Genomic DNA, 21640 nt, shown 5'->3' with positions numbered 1-21640 from the left:
CCCCTGGTCTAGACTAAAACAAGCAAAGCTGGCTGAGAAATTCTGGGAGTTGGAAGTCCACAAGTCTTCAAGCTGCCAAGGTTGGAGAGCCCTGGTCTAGACTAAAACAAGATTTGACTAGCTAGGAAATGGCTTAAATGTGTCTTGCAAATAAATTGGCCTGGTCTTGTTTTTAATGCAGGATCACGATTTGGCTGGCGCATTTAAGCGCCCAAGGGGCAGATTTTACTCAGGATATTAAGATCAGCAGGGAAAGTGTGGATTGTCAGCTGGACAGTTCGACAAGGGCTGGCTTGTTCAGCAGTTCTCTTTTCTACAGCCCCAGTTTAAGTTAGGTGAATCCCAGACAGCTGCAACGCCTCAGGATCATTTGTTGTGACCTTCTGCTTCTCCACTGAGTTTCTTGTTGGAAGCCAGCAGAGAAGGTTGCAAATGGTTTTAAGTTATGGGAGCTTCATCAGTGGTGGGATTCAAATTTTTTTTACTACCGGTTCTGTGTGGCGTGGCTTGGAGGGCATGGCAGGGGAAGGATACTGTAAAATCTCCATTCCCACCCCATTCCTGGGGGAAGGTTACTGCAAAATCCTGCTTTCCAGCTCCGTTCTCCTGTGCAGGGCAACAAAAGAAGACCCAGCCAATCAGGTGGGACTTGGGAGGCAGAGAGTAGATGGGGGCAGGGCCAGTCAGAGGTGATATTCCGAATTACTCAGAATATCTGCTCCCGGTTCTCCGAACTACTCAAACTTTCCACTACTGGTTCTCCAAAACTGGTCAGAACCTGCTGAATCCCACCTCTGAGCTTCACCCCTGGAGAACCGGATGATAGGGCCAGACCTTGAAATAAATGGAAGACAGCTATCATTGAGTAGCTAAGACCCTGGTCCTTCTCTTCACTAGACTACCCATGCCCAGTTCTTGTAACCGTTCTTCATATATTTTAATCTCCAGTCCCCTAATCATCCTGGTTGCTCTTCTCTGTACTTTTTCTAGAGTCTCAACATCTTTTTTATAATGTGGTGATCAAAACTGGATGCAGTACTCTAGGTGTGGTCTTACTAATGATGATGTTAGTTTGGGGGGAATAGCTAACCCTCTAGAACGGGGTGTCAAACTCAAGGCACAGGGGCCAGATCTTGCTGCAGGGTGCTTAGATCTGGCCCGTGGGCTGCCCTGGAAACAGCAAAGAATTGGCCCAAGGTGCCTCTGCCAGCGAAGACGGAGTTCAGGAGGACGGCCCTCTTGAGCTCCCTTTTCGCTGGCAGAGGGTTGCAGGAGGCCATCACAGCCAAAAATGGAGCATCAGGAGCCCGTTTTCACTGGCAGAGCACTCGGGCCACCACAGGTGCCCCAACACTAGTGACTTTGAGCTGGCCACACCTACCCTGACCACATCCACTCCAGCACCCCCTCCCCCCAAGGTCACACACAACGCTGATGAAATCAAGTTTGACACTCCTGGTCTAGAAGAATATAATATAATATTTACATACAAGCCATGCCCAGCCAGTCACATGATCACCAAGCCACACCCACAAATTAGGCCACACCCACAGAACCAGTTGTTAAGAAATTTGAATCCCACCCTTGGACAAATGCAATGGTCATAAGTGTGACAAATGGTCATAACCAGGGGTGGGATTCTACTGGTTCGGACTGGTTCTATGGAACCAGTTATTGTGATGACCCAGAGAGTAACACAAACGTAACAAAATCCAAAATGTAAATAAATGTCCTTCTAGTCCAACCTCCCACCCAAGTGGGAGACCCCACACATTTTTGACAAATGGGAACCGAACCTCTTCTTGAAAGTCTCAAGTGATGACGCTCCCACAACTTTCGAGGGCAAGCTGTTCCATTGGTTGATTGTTCTCACTGTCAGAAAGTTTCTCCTTATTTCCAGGTTAAATCTCTCCTTCTTCAGTTTCCATCCATTATTCCTTGTCTGGCCTACAGGCGCTTTAGAAAATAACTTGACCCCTTCCTCTCTATGGCAGCCCCTCAAATATTGAAAGACTGCTATCATGTCTATCATATCATCATAAATATGAACCAGTGGTCAAGCATCCAAATGTAAATCATGTGACCATGGGGATACTGCAATGGTCATAAGTGTGACAAACAGTCATAACCATGGGTGGGATTCTACTGGTTTGGACCGGTTCTATAGAACCAGTTGTTGTGATGACGCAGAGAGTAACACAAACATAACAAAATCCAAAACGTAAATGTCCTTTAATGTAGGGGTCCCCAACCACCGGGCCGCGGACCGGTACCGGTCCGTGGATCACTTTGTACCGGGTCGCAAAGAAAAAAAATGGCGGCTTTCTTCGCCTTCGGTGAATGCTGCTGGGATCAGGGATCAAGGACACAAATGAAAGAAGGGGAGGGAGGAAGCAACCAAAGCCTGTCCTACTCTCCGGCTCAGTGGCTTCGGTTTCCTCCCGCCTCGTTCCTCTCTCAGTCGCTCTCTCGCTCCTCCACCAGCCCAGGAAGAAACTGCTTCAAAGAAGCCGGCAGAGTGGCTTTTCCTGTCGATGCAGCTCCTCCGAAGCGCCCGTTCACCCCCACCCCGCTGCCCTCGGTTCAATCCAGTGCTCCGTTCTGCCTGCCTGCCTGCCTTCGTTTCTGGTAGTTTCGGAGCAGCTTCGGCTGAGAATAATAACTGAATCTGCAGCTGAAACCCTCCGTTTTAAATGTCCCAATAGAAGAGAATATCTGTCGCTCAGGGTTGCAATGAGGAGGCATTGGCGCTCCCTGAACTTGGTGGTTTGCTGGCAGACGTTTTATTACCCAACTAGGTAACAACATCAGATGTTACTAGTCAGGTAATGAAACGTCTGCAAGCAAACCACCAAACTCGGACTCCTCCCGGGGTCCTTGAAAAAGTGTTTCTGCGTGAAACTGGTCCCTGGTACAAAAAAGGTTGGGGACCACTGCTTTAATGCCTCCAACTTGGCCCCATTCTTCAATAATTCTCAGTTGGAGATAAAACTTATTCAAAAATAGTCTTCAAAAGAAGCAATACAGCCCGAACTTAATGAGCAGATAGAGGTGAAATAAAAAACTAAAACAAACTACAATGAAGGAATTTCCACAACCGACCAGGATAAGTAATTACCAACTTCAAGGAGATAACATGGCACAGTCTGTTGGAAGGACGCCAACCAAGATAACTTCATCCCAAAATAACACACACTTTGCTTCTGGCAACGCTGTGTTTTAACTGTTTCTCTTATATACTATTCTCCCTAGCTGCAAACAATGAGGGGGATCATGGCCGCTTCCTCTCTCGTAAGCCAAGTTGTTGCCTTCTCCGTTCCTCCCTGCGTGTACTGGGATGAAGAGGTGATGGGCCTGGTTGTTCCTCTGACTGCCCAGCCTGCCTCTGCCCCTCCCCAGCCTCCTCCACAACCTCCAGAGCCACACCTCCACTCCCTGTCGGCTGATCCTCCACTCCCTCAGAGTCTAACAAGGGCACGACAGTTGTTATGATTCTGCTCAGTTCACAAAACTGGCAAATCGTACCCCTGGCTGGCCCCACCCCTCTCTACCCTCCCCTCCCCTCCCCACCCAGTAAGTCCTTATCGCGCATGTGCAACATCACTGTCTGCATTCTCCCCACCTAGTCTTAAGGTATTTCTTTTTTTCCCTCCTGATGATCAGCCCCCCCGGCTCCATTTTTTGCCTTCCTGGGCCCCAGGGAAGCCTTCTTGGAGCAAAAACGCCCCTCCCCAGGAGGCTTCCCTGAGGCCCAGGATTCAAAAACCCCGGGGCTTCAAAAAGAAGAAGCCACTCCCACCCAGTTGCATGGCCACGCCCATCTAGCCACAACCACAGAACCAGTTGTTAAAAAATTTGAATCCCACCCCTGGTCATAACTCACTTTTTCCCAGTGCCATTGTAGCTTTTAAATGAATTGTTGTAAATCGAAAACCACCTGCGTTCTATAATTCTGTGAAATTCGGATTGCAAGGATGAAGACCACTTTTGTACAGTATAGTAATAAAGGTACCAAGCTGACAACATCACTTTTAGTAGGTTAATTTAGAAAGCCTTCTAGCCTTTATACAGCCCTGCCTTTGAACGGTTAGAATTACAATGGAATCCTATATAGATCTGCATACATATAAACCCTGTTACTCCCAGATTAGGTAGTGCAGTTTTAATATCCTGTTACGTGCTTTGGAAAATGAAGGCTCTTTAATGGCCTCCAGACCTTCATCGTACCAAACCAAATCTTAACTTATCCCCTAGACTTCTGTTTCTGTATCATCCCCACTCTCTCAGAGGAGACAGCCTGCTTGATTTTATGACATTGCTGCTCCAAGGTTACAAACACAGTGCAAGTCTTGTAATTTAATCCTGTGAAGTTAGTAGTAAATTACAGTCCTAGGCAACTCACCGTATAGTCCATGCGGTTACAAAGCAAGCTTATTTCCACCGACATTCTTGGAAATAGTATCTGACATATACCTGTCTCCTTAGAAATATGACACATGAAATTCAGTGTCATGTGGAATGCTCAGTTAGTATATTAACAGAAAAAGTTAAAATTGTTAAATAGGGTCTCAACAGTATTGTTTTATGCTGTGGTTAAAATATATTTATATTCATTTATCTCCCATAAGGTATGTCCTATATAAAAGAAACTAGAGAAGGTTTAACCCAGTCATCCCAAACGTGCTTTTTCAAGAGACAATTGATCTTTCTTCTTTCTTTCTTTCTTTCTTTCTTTCTTTCTTTCTTTCTTTCTTTCTTTCTTTCTTTCTTTCTTTCTTTCTTTCTTTCTTTCTTTCTTTCTTCTTCCTTCCTTCCTTCCTTCCTCCCTTTCTTTTCCCTTTTCTTTTCTTCCTTCTTTTCTTTCTTTCTTTTTTCTTCCTTCTTTCTTTCCTTCCTTCCTTCTTCCTTCCTTCCTTTCTTTCTTTCTTTTTTCTTTCTTTTTTCTTCCTTCTCTTTTTCTCCTTCCTTCTTTTTTCTTTCTTTTTTCTCTCTTTCTTTCTTCCTTCCTTCTTTTTTCTTTTTCCTTTCTTTTTCCTTTCTTTTCTTTCTTTCTTTCTTTCTTTCTTTCTTTCTTTCTTTCTTTCTTTCTTTCTTTCTTTCTTTCTTCAAGAAAGTCCAATTGCCTCTTGAAAAAGCACCTTTGGGATAACCAACACCTAGATGACTGAGAATCTCCACAGACATTTAATCCAGTCTCCAGCAGTTTTGTATACTGAAAGTAGTATTGTGTGGGGAAACTACCCAAAGTGATTCAATTTAATTTTTCAGAATGGTGTGATTTGCAGGTTGGTAGCCAATGTCTGTGTTTAACCACTTATCCACATATAAGGTCAGGCATAAGAAATTAGGAGACAGGATATAGAGTTCAAAAGCAGTACAAGTTTATTTCATGGTATTTATACACATGAATCTGATCTACTAACCGCCAAAGCAAATTGAAGCCAGATAAGAATCAACAGACTTCAAGAGGTAAAACCACCTGGTTTTACCCTGCCTTCACTGTTTTATTATATATCTATATATGTATTATATACAGGTAGTCCTCAACCTACAACATTTCGTTTAATGACTATCCAAAGTTGCAATGGCACTGAAAAAAATGACTGATGACCATTTTTCACACTTAGAATAGATGCAGCACTCCCATGGTCACATGATCAAAATTCAGACCCTTGGACAACTGACTCATATTTATGACCGTTGCTGGATCCCGGGGCCATGTGATCCCTTTTTGCGACCTTCTGATAAGCAAAGTCAATGGGGAAGCCAGATTCATTTGGCTTAAAAACTGAAAGGGCAAGAAATCTTACAATATTGGAAAAGAAGACTAGAAGCCGAAAATGAACAAACACTCAACCGGAAGGAATAGTCAGTTTTTCCAGGCTCATATAGAGGAAATTTGAATATATGAGAAAAATGATATTCTAAAGGTGCTGCTATGAAGAAGAACCATTTTCTGGGGTCCGCTAGATAACACAGTTTAATCCTTGGGACCTGATGATCCTAACTCTGATCCTACAAGATGTGTAGAACTCATGGGAGGCAAGCAGTCCCTCAGATAAGTAGAACCTATGGCCTACGGGGCTTTATATCCATCACTTGAGAACGGGCCCCTTTTTCCACAAAAAATCGGCCGCCACCAGCCACCCCCCCACCCCCACACAAAAAAAAAAAATATCGAACACCATCAATAAAAAAAAAAAGATCACTAACAACCCCCCATCTATTTATTTACAACACTTTTTGCACCTCAAACCCTATTAGTAAGCAGCACAGCTCAGGGTTGTAATGAGAGCTGCTCATCACTCCATTCTGGGCTGTTAAACTTCTCCTAGAAGAAATCTCTGATCAGATTGCTAAAAATGCAACTTAGCAATGGTATCGTGCATTATGAATGCAGTAGTTTTCTCTCCGAATATGAGTTGGATCCATTCAAACTGTTTAAAAGATCCCAGGAATCAGGATAAACGGCTGGAGGAGTATGATGGCCTCAGAGTGACATTTTCAAGGCTAACCAGCAAGGGTATTTTATTTCATTTTTTTCATAATTATATTTTATTTTCATGTTAATATTGCTGTTACTTCTCATTTTTCCATACTCGGCTGTTTAGAAAGCCCAGGTGAATGGAAAAAAAAAACTTGCTAAGCTTAGTCTCCTCCCAGTCACTCTTGATGACAATACAGATACATCCATGTAGTCTTCTTGGCAGCCATAGTGAAATGCTGTCTGGTTGTCTTTTTCTAGGATATTTTGCTAACTTGCCAGCCTATCTTGCTGAATTTTTTTTGGAGATCTCCTATCCATCCAGGGCCAGTCTCGTTCAGCTTCTCTGGTCAGCCAAGGTTGCCAGGCTGAAGTGCTAGCATTGCATTTGCAGGAGATGAAAGAGGAAGGGGAAGAGCAGAGGAGGAGGAGGAGGAGGAAGGGGAGGGGGGAGAGGAGGAGGAAGAGGAGGGTGAGGAATGAGAAAAAGAGGAGAGGAAGAAGAAGAGGAAAAAGGAGGAGGAGGAGGAGAAGGGAAAAGAAGAGGAGGAGGGGGGAGGAGGAGAAGGAGGAAGAGGAAGAGGAGAAGGAGAAGAAGGAGGAGGAGTCACAAATATTTATGGAGATTCTCAGTCGTCTAGGTCACGGTTGTCCCAAAGGTGCTTTTCAAAAGGCAACGGGACTTTCTTGATTTTTTTTCCCCCTTGAAAACATTTCACTTCCCATCCAAGAAGCTGAACTGAAGAAGCTTCTTGGATGAGAAACGAAAAAGTTTTCAAGGGGGGAAAAACACAACCAAAGAAAAGCACCTTTGGGACCATGGTCACAAACTTTTATTTATTTTATTGATTGATTGATTTGATTTGATTTGTCAATCGCTTACAGAATAATAGGTATAAGTAGAAACATGAGTAAGAATACAGGAAATAGGTACAAATAAATGGGGACAATAGGACAGGGACAATAGGCACTTATGCACGCCCCTTATAGACCTCTGAGGAATGGGGTGAGGTCAATAGTGGATATTTTGAGGTTAAAGGAGTGGGGGTTAGAGGATGTAACAACAGAGTCAGGTCGTGCATTCCAGGCATTGACCACTCTTGTTGCTGAAGTCGTACTTTCTGCAATCATATTTGGAGCGGTTTACATTGGGAGTTTGTATCTGTTGTGTGCTCTTGTATTGTAGCAGTTGAAGCTGAAGTAGTCATTGACTGGCAGGACATTGTAGCAGATAATTGTGTTTGCTACGCTTAAGTCCAACCGTAGGTGGCATAGTTCTAGGTTGTCCAAGCCCAAAATCTCAAGCCTGGTGGTGTAGGCCGTATTCTGTTCCGAGCAGAGGAGTGTAGTCCTCTTCTCGTGAAATAATTCTGGACTCGCTCGATTGTATTAATGTCCTTGCACAAATGTTTTAGGAGGGTGGGTGGGCTCGTATGAATTTCACTGTTGATATATTTGGAGGGTTGTTGTTGTTGTTGTTGTTGTTGTTGTTGTTGTTGTTGTTGTTGTTGTTGTTGTTGTTGTTGTTGTTGCTTTTACTTGGGTCGTGAGCCGCCCAGAGTTTGGTTTAAGATCTTTATTTTAAAATAATGAAATAACTACACCCTGCGAGCAAGAAGAAAACTTCTCCGAAAGAGGGAGCCGTTTGCCCAAGTATCAAGGACCCAGGAGCGATTTCTCGTCCAGCAGCGCCTCCCCGCGCCAAAATAATACAAATAAAAAGGCGGAGCGGAGGGCGGGCATCTTGCAGGAGAGAAAGCGGAAGCGGCGGCGCAGGAGGCTTGCCGGCTCTGCTTCTGCCCGTCCTTCCAAAAGCAGAAGGACGATGGCAGAAGGAAGCGGACGGGTTCCGCTTGCCCCGACGCCGTATAGCTACGACCGGCGTCTGGGCGAGCTGGGGGGCGGCACCCAAACCTCGCAGCGGCTCTTGGCTTACAGCGATGCGCTCTTCTCCATCATCGCCACCGTCATGGTGAGTCGGAGGCCCCTGCGCGCCGGCCGGGCTCTTTTACTCCTCTTCCACTCGGAAAGGGGAGCCCTGCATCCCGGCTGGCACGTACTTGATCCACTCAGGGTGGCGTGCCGAAAGAGATGGGTTGATGTTATGTGCGCTGGGGTTTTGTTTGTTTTTTTCCTCCCCCTCCCTGTGCGTTGCAAGCGACTTCGGTGGAATCCCTCTGATGCAAAGAAAATAAAATCTACCTTCTACCTTATCTTGCAGTACTATAAGTGAGCAGAAAGGCTCTTATGGTACTGTAAGATAAGGTAGAAGATACGGCCGGTAAAGATCCTGGGAGTAGGTGGGTGGGTGGGAAGGAGGAGTGAAGTATCCAACTTTCACTCAAAATGTGAACTTTTATCCTACAATGCATCAAGCAGTGGTTACCTTCTATCTCTAACCTGAACAAATAAGCTTTGTCTATTTCTCTCCTCCGTTATACAAAAAATCTGCCCCTTTTATCCTTTCATTACAACGGAGTGAGAGAGTTTTTATACAGCTTTCTCACTCCATAGACATTTGAAACGCAGTTCGTGACTTGTCGCATTCGCCCTGCTGTTAGTGATGTTATGTTCTGCTTTTGATTTTCAATCTTTATTTACCAAAATGGAGACTGGGTGTGTTGGTCAGAGGGAGAGGCTTGTAATTAAATCAGTATGCCAGTGGGCTAAGTGAATGTTGAGAACCCAGACTGTATGGTTGAATTGTATTGTGTGAATCCAAGCAGTTGGGTTAGATCACCAAACCGTATTTCACTTAACAAAGAGCCACAGGTTGCATGCTGAACTCCTTTATATACTTATTTTTATTTACTTTAACCAAGACCACTATCTTGTCAGAATGCTGACATGCTCAGCGGTATAAAATCTGTTAAATTAAAATGGTTTTGCTTATGGGTTGCTGTCTTTTACTTCTCCCCAAACTCCCTTTTGAGCCTTTTCCATATTAATTTCGCCTTTCATTGTTTCTAACGGATCAAAGTTATTAGTGACTAATATTAATGTATATGGGATATATATGTGGATCACTGTGTGTGAGTTGGGTGGCTGTATAAATGTTTAATAACATGAAATACAGATTTGTTTATCAAATTTTTGGCTGAACACTGGAATGGGTAGGAATGATAGCATCAAGATAGAATGGGAGGACAGCCAGTTTGCAAATTTCCAAAAGTTCAAAAATTGATACTACCGTGTTTCTCATATAATAAGGCCGGGTCTTATTTTTTTTTGAGCCCCGAAAAATTGGCTAGGCCGTCTTTTCAGGGGTGACTTAATTTCCCCGCCCCCTTGCATCTTCGGGCAGGCGGGTGGCGATGGCTTGAATGTTGACCTCGGCATTGGTGGGGCACTTCGTATTGGGGTCAACGCAAGCAGCACCATATCCGGGTGTGCAACAAAAGTACTTCCTAATGGCAAGCCCCCACCATTCCCCCCATTTCGCATGTTTTAATATAGGCCTTAATTTGGGGGGGAGGTGCTTAATTTCATTTCATGCCTATAAAACATGCTGGGACTTCCTATTGGGGGAGGCCATATTGTTGGAGAAACAGGGTAATTTGGTGCATTTTTTAAAAAAAATTCTGGAGTCTTAGCTGAAGAGCTTACCTCCCATCAGGACCAAATGGAGCTGTAGTCTTGGTCTGAGAAAGAAACACTAAGTCAATTTCCCAGCAATCTTATAGCGAAGTCAGTGGGTCTGTTTCCATTTTAGCTAAAATTGAATATATAGGTTATCCTCATTTAATCTTGTAGAGCAGGGGTAGGGAACTATGGCTCTTTTATGACTTGTGGACTTCAACTCTTAGAACTTCTAAGCCATCCATGCTGGTTCAGGAATTCTGAGAGTTGAAGTCCACAAGTCATAAAAGACCCATAGTCCCCCATCTCTGTTGTAGAGCAAGTTTAGGATGGTGTTTAAAAGGTTACTGCATCCAATCCTCACATTTATTACCTCTGCGGGTTCATAAAGCAAAGAAAGCTGAAGTAAGGTCATGAAGCACAGTTGTGGTTTCACTTAGTATCTGCTTCACTAAATTGATTTGCTGCTCCCAATTGTGTACATTAAATGAGGACTACCTGTATCTTGGACTTTTCCCCGCCAAAACCTCAGTTGCAAAAAGTGACTTAAAATCAATCATTTGTCTTCCATTGCAGCACTCTTAAAAGCTGTTGGTATTTTTTAAAAAAAGATGGTAACATCATTCATTTAAAAAGATTCTTAAGTGGGGTCATTTCATCCATATTAGGCAGCAGAAGAAAGTTTTGGATATCATTCAATCATTAACCTAAAGCTCACTGCTAAATCTACCTATCTACCACTCCCATTCCTGGCATTTAAACCTTCTTGAATAATGTGCACATTAAATTAAGAAGTGTCTTTATGGGAATGTCTCTATCTCTAGAAGTATTAGGACAATTCGTTTATTCAGACCAACTAAATTGAAGTCTGTATTTTTGGATAGTAATAAAGACAAGTAGCAGTCTAGTAGCAGTATTTCGTACAGGAATCAACCTTGCTTATGACAAGATTCTACCAAAATCTGGATCAACAAGAGTCAATAGGAATATTGTTGGCTTTAATTTAGGCTGATGTTTGGACTTTATGGTCAAAATACATTTTAAAAAGTCATCTTCTTTCTATTTATTTTGTTTCTTTCTTGCTCTGCTTTTATATCATTTTCTTTTCTGTTTATTTATTAGTATGTGTTGATTTTTGCTTTTTTTTAAAAAACTTTTAATACACATTTATAAAAATAGGTTTCAAAAAGGGATTCTTATTATTTTGTAATTCAGCCATTGAGATTTGCCAACTTAGAAAATAATTACTGTTAAGTATCTTCACCAATTCTGATGCAGCCCATCATCCTTGCCAGACAATATTATATTCAATAAAATGTTTCTGTGGGAAGCTACAAATGTAAGATTCGACACAAGGACTTCTGCTTTTGATTTCTTTTCAGAAGCATAGATGTTTTTTGCACATTTGTTTCATGTTTGCAAATTAAAACTTGCCCGTTACTTTAGCTATATGATTCTTCTGTTGCAGATTTTACCTGTGGCACATACAAAGATACATTCAGATGAGGTACTGTATTGTTTATTTCATATTCCACATAAAGGTCAGTTGTGATTCTGTTTAAACAGTTTGAATTTCCAATAAGGTTGTTCTAACATAGTGGGACATGCTGTTATGGATCATTGAAATTCAGCCTCTTTTGATCTGTCAGGATTATAGAGTACAGAATGCCATAATTTGTTGGTCAAGAGGGAAATCTCTTAATTATTGTTATCATTAGCCTGGGAATCAACTTTGTTTATTGTCTCGCTGATATATGCTGGGGATGAAAGTCCATTACAAATGATAGCAAAGAACAGTAGATTACAACATATTTTTCTCCCCCTTAATTCTTCACCACTTTTGACCACTTTTAGCAATGTAAGTTCCTCAGAGGAATGTCTAAATGAGATTCTCAGTCATCTAAGTCACGATTGTCCCAAAGGTGCTTTTTCAAGAGGCAACTGGACTGTTTTGGTTTTTCTTGGAATACACTTCGCTTCTCATCCAAGAAGCTTCTTCAGCTCTGAAGAAGCTTCTTGGATGAGAAGTGAAATGTCTTCAAACAAAACCCAGAAAGTTCAGTTGCCTCTTGAAAAAGCACATTGGGGTTCCCCAGAGGAATTGTGTAATGTTAGGAAGAGAAGGTGAGAATTTGCATGTCAAGGAGTACATGGCTGAATATGTCAGGAATTAAATATATAATGAAGAATTGTTTCAAGAGATTGGGCATTTTGTGATATAGATTTCAAAGTACTGTACAGAAAAGGTAGCAGATGCTGAAAAACAAGGGTGTAGTATTTGAATAATATTATTTACTTACTTAATTTTATTGCGGTCTTTAAGCAGCCCAAGAGAATTGGCATTCAAATATTCAAAATACTCAAAACGAAATTGACAGTGCCAGAATAGTTAGCAAAAGTACATACAGACAAAAAATGGGCCAAAAGACAATAATAAATAAAATGTGGTAATAGGCTTGCTCAGGCTCCACATACACAACAAGAAGTAATTAAAACTAGAAATCTGGATAATATAAATGTAGAATAGCAGTATAAAATACATATACACCTACAAACAAGGTTTACATAAAATAATTTGGAAATTGCACTGAATATTTGAGTCTACTTTCCAAAGCATAGGGATAATAGAGGATTGAACAAAAAACAAGGCCTGTCATTAACCATAAGCTTTATTTGCAGTTCCTGAAAATGAAAACACGGTTTATAAACCAGTTTGAGAAGTTATTTATAGACAGGATGAGTTCTTGTTAGGTGATTTTTGTATTTTGTGAGCTAGGCTAGCTTCATGTTCTTGAACTGCTTTAAAAATATAATAAGGATAATATGGACCACCTTAAGAATTATGTATTATATGAAACACCTTTTCATGCATTTGTTTATTTGAAAAGAAATTGTGTAGTTTTATATGAAACAAGAGTTTGTCAGCTTTTTGATTAACGTTGTGTCTTTTTTCCAGAAACTTGGAGAAAGTGTCCAGCAGCTACTAGCCACCAAAATTGCTGTTTACCTGATGACCTTTTTAATAGTAACAGTTGCTTGGGCAGCTCATGTGAGGTATGCAATTTGGAGTGTTTTAGAAATTGTACATGAATCAAGCACTTGAAAACTGGAACTTAGTCAATCGGATGGTATTAGAAACACAACAGCAATGTACTAATTAGCTAGTCTGCGTGGCCAAAGAAAGAAGGTATGGTGATGGGCATCTCAGTTGTCATAATTCATTATTCTTTCAATCTTTTTTCATTATGATCAACTTTATTCTTTCTACACAATTCTGCTCCATGCTGAAGTTACTGCTGAGCTTTTAAACAAACTTATCCACAGAATTTTACAGGCTGCTTTGCAAAATGTGCTAAACTCAGCCTTATGAATTAGATTACTTGCCTCTCCCAGCCAGTTAGACTTGTCTTCAAAATAAGGCCACTTAAGAGCCCAAGACAAAATCCATCAGCATCCCAATTCTCAAGGAAGCAATTGTGAAGTACTTCTCTCCACCATCTTCCAACTATATCTTGGGAGGATTTCAGCTCTAGTATTATTAGGTTATAAGAGTTGTCACTCTTCAAGTTGTCACAGCTTGCACACGTATTGCATTAAACTGCAGTTTGTTGATTCTGCTATACTGGCCCTCTTGACACGTAATGATAAATCAATCGTTAAGCATGATTTTCAGACCATAAGAAGTAAATCTGTGTATTGTGTGTAGCCAAAAGCAGAGATATAATGATGTACCTTAATGTGCAGATGCAGCCATTCTTAATTCTTTGGGGCAAATGGCATTGATGATAGAAGCGGATCATACATGAAAACCAGTCAAGATCAGCTAGACACAAGATGAAAAAATCAAAGAAGAATAAGGATTTCTCAAATGATAACAATGACAGTTGCCACTGGTATTTGCTTGATTTACTGCCAACATCTGTATTTGATTCCTTTTCCTTCTTCAGAAGAGACAGAAATCTCTGGTTTATGTTATTGTATTAATTAAGTGAAGAAAGCAGTTTGATGTAGTGGTTGTGGCACCAGGTGCGAGATCAGGAGCCAGGCCTTGGGCTCAAAACCAGCTACCTCTCTCAGCCTTAGGAAGGAAGTAGTAGCAAACCACTTCCAAAAATGTTGGCAAGAGAGGATCTTTTCCAGGCAAACTCCAGGAGTCAGGATTGACTAGAAGGCTTTTATCTACTCAAAGTAGATCAATACATAAATGACAAATAGAAAAAGAGTTCTGCTATCTTATCTGAAACTCATAGGTGCAATATGGTAAATCTAAATAAGATAATGAGCTGAGTCCTTGCCAGAGGGAGGAGAGCAAGATTCCAGAGAATTACTCTTGTGTTTTCCAGCAAACTCAACACAGGAAGGAGATAGTAATTCCTTTAAGGTGAGACATACCAGAAAAAAATCCAGTGTGTTTTCCTTTCTCTGAATCATAGAACAAGCAAGAATAGTTGCATTCACCAGAAAGGCTTGATCCTCCTGATGATTGGAATTGAGGGTGTCTAATCTGCTGACCTAAAAGGCATTTTAGGAAGGGTAGTTCCTGAATTTTAACTGGCAGTTTCCTTTGCATCTTGTTTCCATTTTTGCCCCACGGGAGAATATTTGATAATTATCACCAAATTTAAGACTTGCGAACTTGAATGAGTCTAGTTATGAATCAAAATTTTGTAGGTCTGTTTTATAATATTTTGTTTTTTTCCCTCCAGACTTTTTCAGGTGGTTGAACTCATTGATGATGTACTTGCCCTTGCAAATTTGGTGAGTGAATTTAAAAAAATAATAATCCTAAATCTATTTTTTTTTTTTGAAATGATAGATGTTCCCAGCTCTTAGTAAGAGATGAAATGGAGCTTGATATTTTTAAATCACTGTGCTGATGAGTCACAATATTGGTATTTGGGCTTTGAGTTTCAAAAAAAAATTATGAAATGTGCTGTTGTACCAGGAGAGCTTTTAATTCAAGTCATATCATTTCAAAATGGCCATTTGGGTATGAAGGGAATACTGTTTCTCGTGTCATTATATGGTCATTATATGGTATTAATTTGTAATTAATAGTTTATGTGAAAACGGCATTTGTAGGATTTTATTATAATAAAAACATTCTGTGGACGCCAATCTAGCTATTGAGTGAAAAAGACTTGCTCCTCTACCTCAATCCTTCCCTTAGTATAGAAATCAAAAGTGAGGTAATTTCAGAATGAGGATTTTGCAGTAGATCAAAGGTCTAATGTAGGATGCTAAGCTGCTCACGTTTAGAAATAAACTAAACAGCGTTGTTTGGTCGCATTCACATATATCTCTAAACCATAGCTTTCAAACTTCTTAGATTTCTTGGAAGCAAAGACATCTAGGGACTAGTGATTTTTATATCTTAGAAACCCTTAGTAACCTAAATAAATTATAGGAGTAGGTTTTTTATTTACCGTACTTTGATGATTCCTGAAACTTGCAGTATTCGTATGATATGTTTTCCTTTGAAAGACAACACCAGAGCAGTTTGATGTCTATGGCATCAATGATACATGTTATTAAAGGAGAAAATAAGAAAAAGGAAATAAAAGAAACCAAAAGATTATGCAGGGAGCTAGACAATAGACTCAGCCAGAAATGTTGAATCCTTTCATTCATAGCTCTTAAAAATGCAGGCCCTTCATTCCACTTCTGAGTTTAACTGGAGCCATTGGTTTGGGCTGGTTTTTAAAAGTAACAGTGGAATAGAACTAAATGTAAAAGTGTGATAATTTCCAGATCTGTGTGATTTTTCCCAAAGATGGGGGCGATGTTGGCCAGTAAAGTCACACTTTCTGATATGGAGTGTCTGATGTTATCTTTGCCATTCAGAAAAGAATTGAGTTGCCCTTGAACCATGATTGAAAAATCATGTGATGTATTAGTACCGCTTTATAAAACCTTAATAAGGCAACACTTGAATAAGGCATCCAGTTTTGGTCACCACATTACAGAAAAGATGTTGAGATTTTGGAAAAAGTCCAGAGAACAGCAATTAAGATGATTAAGGGCCCAGAGACAAAATATGAAGAACGGTTGCAGGAACTGGGTATGGCCAGTCTAGATTAGAGAAAAGAAGGGCTAGGGATGATACGTTAGCAGTATTCCAGTATTTGAGGGCCTGCCACAAAGAAAAGGGGGTCAACTTATTTTTCAAAACGCCAGAAGGCAAGACAGTGAACAATGGATGAAAACTAATTAAGGAGAGAAGCAACCTGCAATTAAGGAGAAACTTTCTAACAGTGAGGGCAATTAACCAGCTTGTGTTCAGAAGTTGCAGGTGCTTGATCACTGGAAGTTTTTAAGAAGAGAGTGGGCAGCCACTTGCCTGAAAGAGGGTTGGACTAAAAGACCCCCAAGGTCCCATCCAGCTTTATTCTGATTGATTGATTGACTGACTGACTGCCTCCACAGAATGATGAGAACTGAATTACCGTATCTATGAACAGGAAAAGGTTTCTTTTCATCTGCTATATCACTTCTTCCTTTTCCTAGGCATGCATGATGAGCATTACTTTTTTGCCATATACCGTAAGTAAGCACTCTTATTTCTTCAATGTATTATGTCACATCTTTAGGTTGTTTCCTGAGTTGGTTACCTTATAATCCAGATTTCCAGATTTGTTCATTGCATTGAACCACAAATTGACCACACAAGCTTTATGTTTCGCCTGTACAGGTGCTGATTTGTAGTTCAATACATTGTGTATCCATTTAATAGAGATTAGGAGCATGCTGGAATCTTGTGCCAATATTTGATACATCTGAGATCAACTAAAGAGATGCATCGCATTAAAACCGGCAGATCCAATGTAGGATGCATCTTGAAGATACAGAAGCCACCGTGGATAAGAATGCATGTACTTAATTATACATGTTACCTTATCTGATCTAGTAAGAGAGGACTATGGAAGTATCTAACATCAAAGAAAAGAAACATAGAAGCAGAGTAATATATAATTAAACCCAGAATATGGTCTAAAATGGGGATATCAAACTCGATTTCATTGACAGCCGCATCAGGATTGTGCTTGACTTTGGGGGCAGGAGGTGTGTGGCCAGGAAACATGGCCAGGTTGACATCACTCGTGTCGGGGGCACCTGTGGTGGCACCTCTTCCAGCAAAAAAGGGCTCCTGAGCCACTTGCAGCCGTCTCAAGCTCCATTTTCACTAGGAGAAGCACCGTGGGCCATATCTAAGTATCCAGCCCGCGGGCCTTGAATTCGACACCCGTGGTCAAAAAGCAAAGATAAAACCCAAATTAAAATCAAAAGAGGCACCTGCAGTCAATTATGTAGTATCAAAAGCAAATTGCAACAGAAGAGCTTTTAAAACTGTTTCCAGAATTGCAACAAGGTGGGGACTTCGCATATTTCTTGGTGGAGAATATTCCATAAGGTGGAAGCTAGTGCAGATGAAGTAAAATGGGTGGATCTAAACGGGGGTGGATTTTGACCAATTTCACAACGGGTGCAGTGAGTGCGTGCTTTGCACATTATAAAAACCACCATTTTACAGCTTTAAAACTTACTTTCCACTGCAACGCCACTGAGTAAAACAGCTGAGGCACGGTAATCGGCTGTCCCACACCTCAGCTGAATTTCAAAACAGCAGAAATAAAGGACAAACTAAAGGAGGGGCGGGTGGGCAGGCCCAACCAATCGCCAGAGCAAAGGATTCGCCTGAACCCGTGCAAACCCTAAGCAGCCCACCCCTGGATCTGAAGCATGGACCGTGTTATTTGTTTGTTTGTTTGTTTTGTACTTCCTATGTCTGGGGTGGCATTTGGATATTTTTTTTCTTTGATGTTTAAAAATTATAGAGCTCACACTACAATTTGTATATATTTTCTGTCTCCAAATGACAGTGTGAGAGTAGGCTGAAGTTGCCATCCCTAAAGATGAACTAAGCACGTACAAACAGCCAGGAATCTTATCTAAAAGATCCCTTAGGGGAGGTAATTCAGGAAAAAACCAAAACCAAGTTGTTAAGAAAACAAAGGGGGGGAAATGTAACCTGAACTGGACGCAGGAAATTGGGTCAGAACAGATGATGAGAAACCCCAAGTCCCATCAACAGCTACCAAACTTGAAAATCAACACGGCAAGACTAGCTGCCTGTATTATGAATCAACAAAGCTAGGACTTTGGGGATCAAAGGGATACTAAGCCTGCCCTTAGAGTCATCTTTGGATCCAGATTTGGCAGTTTCTGTCCTTCTGGCTAGTACCTGACAACCTAGTTATTTTAGTTGTAAGAGCCTAGTTGTGGTGGCACAGTGGTTAGGATGCAATATTGGAGGCTAACTCTGTTCACTGCCAGGAGTTAGATCCTGATTGGCTCAAGGCTGGCTCAGCCTTTCACCCTTCCAAAGGTCAGTAAAATTGAGGACCCCAGATTGTTAGGGGAAATATGCTGATTCTGTAAACTGCTTAGAGAGGGCTGTAAAGCACTGCGAAGCAGTATATAAGTCTAAGTGCTATTGCTAGTTGTGAAGGACCTGGGTAGGTGTGAGAAAGAGCAAATATACATTATTAGTAGCAAACGTTTTGTTGTTTCTGGAAATTGACCAGGTCTCAAGTATATTCCAGCCAACTGGTTGTGTGAGTGACTGTAAGCCAAACATGGAGTATATACAGCATGTAACAACAGCAACTCCTGCCACCATTTTTCTGCAGATGAATTTGGGACAGGCAAGGCATGGAGAGTCACAGAAGGGATTCAGGGAGTCAAATTTGGTCCTAGAACCTCAGATTAACCATTTGCTTTAATCTGTTCTGGAATACAAAAAGAATCTTTTTTTTTTTTTAATTTTGCAGTTCTCCTTAATGACGTCTTTTCCTGACCAACCATTTGGACTTTTTATGTTTAGTAGCTGTGCTGTTATAATTGGTGTAATCCAGGTATAGTTGTTTTATATTTCACTACTGGTAGTCCTTGACTTACAACAGAGGGCTGTACAGCACTGTGAAGTGGTATATAAGTCTAAATACTATTGCTATTAATAGCTAATTATTAATTAAATAACTAATTGCTATTGCCTTTTGAGACCTGACAAGCAAACTCAATGGGGAAATCAGATTCACTTAACAACCGTGTTACTAATTTAAGAACGGCAGTGATTCACTTAACAAACATGTGAGAAAAGTTGTGAAATGGGGCAAAACTCACTAAACAAAATTCTCACTTAGCAACAGGGGTAGGATGCTACCGGTTCTGTCCGGCTCTATAGAACAGGTAGCTCTGAAGAGCAGCAGACACAGAACCGGTTCTGTGTTTGCTGCTGTTTGGCCCATCTGCCCGCCCGGGCTCTTACCTGTCAGCGGCATAGCTGAGGTTGGAAAAGCAGGAAAAAAGAGGCAACGCTGTGCACCTTCAGCTGTCCGGTGGCACAGCTTAAGGTTTTCCACACACGTAAAATATAGTCACCGAATCGGTAGTAACACCAGTTGAATCCCACCCCTGCTTAGCAACATGAATTTTGAGCTCAGTTGTGGTCATACGTTGAAGACTACCTGGACTGTATAGTTGAATAAACCATAGTTAAAAATGGGATGGGTAGTAATTACAAGATCAACACTACTTTCCTTTGTGAGAGAATATACAGGTAGTCTAATTTCCATTGCTAAGCTAGGCAGTTGTTAAGTGAGTCGCACTTAGTTTTGCAACTTTTTTTGCCATGGCTGTTAAGCAAATCACTCCAGTTGTTAATAAGAAGCCAGCTTTCCCCATTGACTTGGCTTGTTGGAAGCCAACTGGGAAGGTTGCAAAGAGTGGCTACATTATCCTGGGACCCAACAACCATTGCAAATGTGTACTGGTTTTATGACTATATGCCAAGGAGCACGGAACACTGTTACCTTCCCACTGAAGTGGTACCTATTTATCTACTTGGATTTGCATGCTTTTGAACTGCTAAGTGGGAAGGAGCTGGAGCAACTAACAGGAGCTCACCCCGTTCTGCAGCACTCAAGTCTCAAACCCAGGCTGTTAGTTTGTCAGCTGACAACTTCAGCATCTTTAACCTCTGAGCCATCACGCTCCCTAAGGTTAAGTATAGGATGTACAATAAGGTGTTTTGACATGGGTAGTGACACACCTGCTCTGTAAGCCCAGAAAAGTATATGGCTTCTTTAAGGAGGCCTGAAAAAGTATGGTATTTATGTGTACACCTGTTTCTAAATACCTTTTGAGCTTTGGATCCCAGGTGCAACATACTCCTATGAGAACTCAAGGCAAATCTTCCAAGCATCCAAACTATGATTATTTGAATTTACATCCAAATAATTATTTTCCCTCTGATGGTGCAGCAATATTTTCTTGTTTTGCAGGTGATGATTGTATTATATGGCTTCAGACATTCGTATCTACTGAATCATCAGATACAGGAATCCGAAAATAAGGCATTTTATAAATACCATATCTTAAAGATTATCCTGAGGGGACCAACGCTGAGCTTTTTGGCTGCCATTTTCTCATTTTTCTTCTTTCCATTGGTAGGTTCATTGAATTAGGACAGTGTTTCACATTAGGTTGTGGTGGGCCTTAAATTTAGTGATTATGCGTTTAAGATGCTTTTGTTTTGTGTTGAGGGCCTACACCAAAGGTGGGGAACCGTGGCTGACTCAGGAATTCTGGGAGTTAAAGTTCACAAGTCATAAAAGGAGCACCATTCCCCATTACTATACATTAGGATTTTTCTACTCTTTTAGACTTGAAGTTGTTCCAAACTTGTTGATGCTTTCCTTCATGTGAGAGTAATTCTGTTCCGGCTCTCTAAAGCTTTTGAAGATCGTCTTTGCTATTAGTACCCAGGATTCCTGATGAATTACAAGAAAAAGTCACCTTATTATTTTATTGGAAAGAATTGTTGCTTTATACAGACTGCCTAAAAGTCTCAGATGTCTTTCTCAGGGACATGTATGCTTAAGAGGTCCATAAGAACTGGAATGCTCTGTTCTGAGTCCTGTACAAGGAATTGTGAAGACTCTGAATTGCCATTCTTCATTGTGATAAAGCGTTAACTGACAAGTGTGAATTTGGACATAGTGCTGTTTTTCCTCTGAAACCCAATTTTGCTAAATGATTCCAAAAAATCATTCAGTCTTTTATTTTTATTATGGAACATGCAGTACCTGATGAAGTAGGACAAATAGAAATGCATCCTTTTTCTATTTATTACCATCGTATCAATGCACTCAATAAATATGCCTCTGTTTCCTTGCAGTCCTACATGTTTCTTGGGCTCATTGTCTTTTTCCCACTTCTCAGCCATCTAACCAAATGGTTTAGAAGCAGAATTCTTGGTGAGTGTTGTTTTATAAAGCATATCAATGCTCCTCCCCCCCCTCCTGTTTTTCCCACAACAACAACTCTGTGAGGTAGGCTGGGCTGAGAGAGAGAGAGAGAATGAGTGGCTCAAAGTCACCCAGCTGATTTTCATGGCTAAGACGGGACTAGAACTCACAAACTACCGCCTTCTAGCACGGTGCCTTAGCCACTAGACCAAACTAGTCCTTTGCAAGGCTCTTGTGTGTCTTCAGCAGTAGGAGGAAGACAATGGCG

At 41.1% G+C, this 21640-nt stretch overlaps 1 protein-coding gene across 1 annotated transcript in view; it reads left to right on the top strand.

Moving 5' to 3' along the window:
• The first annotated feature begins 8230 nt into the window (after nt 1-8230).
• The window catches only part of TMEM175 (transmembrane protein 175), a 27066-nt gene continuing 13656 nt past the window's right edge, over nt 8231-21640 (top strand). The window contains exons 1-8 of the mRNA XM_026672991.2: nt 8231-8456; nt 11532-11570; nt 13020-13117; nt 14770-14821; nt 16571-16606; nt 18895-18978; nt 20407-20571; nt 21303-21381. Coding sequence (XP_026528776.1) covers nt 8310-8456; nt 11532-11570; nt 13020-13117; nt 14770-14821; nt 16571-16606; nt 18895-18978; nt 20407-20571; nt 21303-21381 — 700 coding nt within the window. The 5' untranslated portion in view covers nt 8231-8309. The remainder of the gene's footprint in view (nt 8457-11531; nt 11571-13019; nt 13118-14769; nt 14822-16570; nt 16607-18894; nt 18979-20406; nt 20572-21302; nt 21382-21640) is intronic.

The sequence above is a fragment of the Notechis scutatus genome, chromosome 2 (genome assembly GCF_049901735.1).
Source record: "Notechis scutatus isolate UNSWTSFEM ecotype Mainland chromosome 2, rNotScu1.2, whole genome shotgun sequence".
Classification (NCBI taxonomy): domain Eukaryota; kingdom Metazoa; phylum Chordata; class Lepidosauria; order Squamata; family Elapidae; genus Notechis; species Notechis scutatus.
This window is presented reverse-complemented; position numbering and strand designations above follow the sequence as displayed.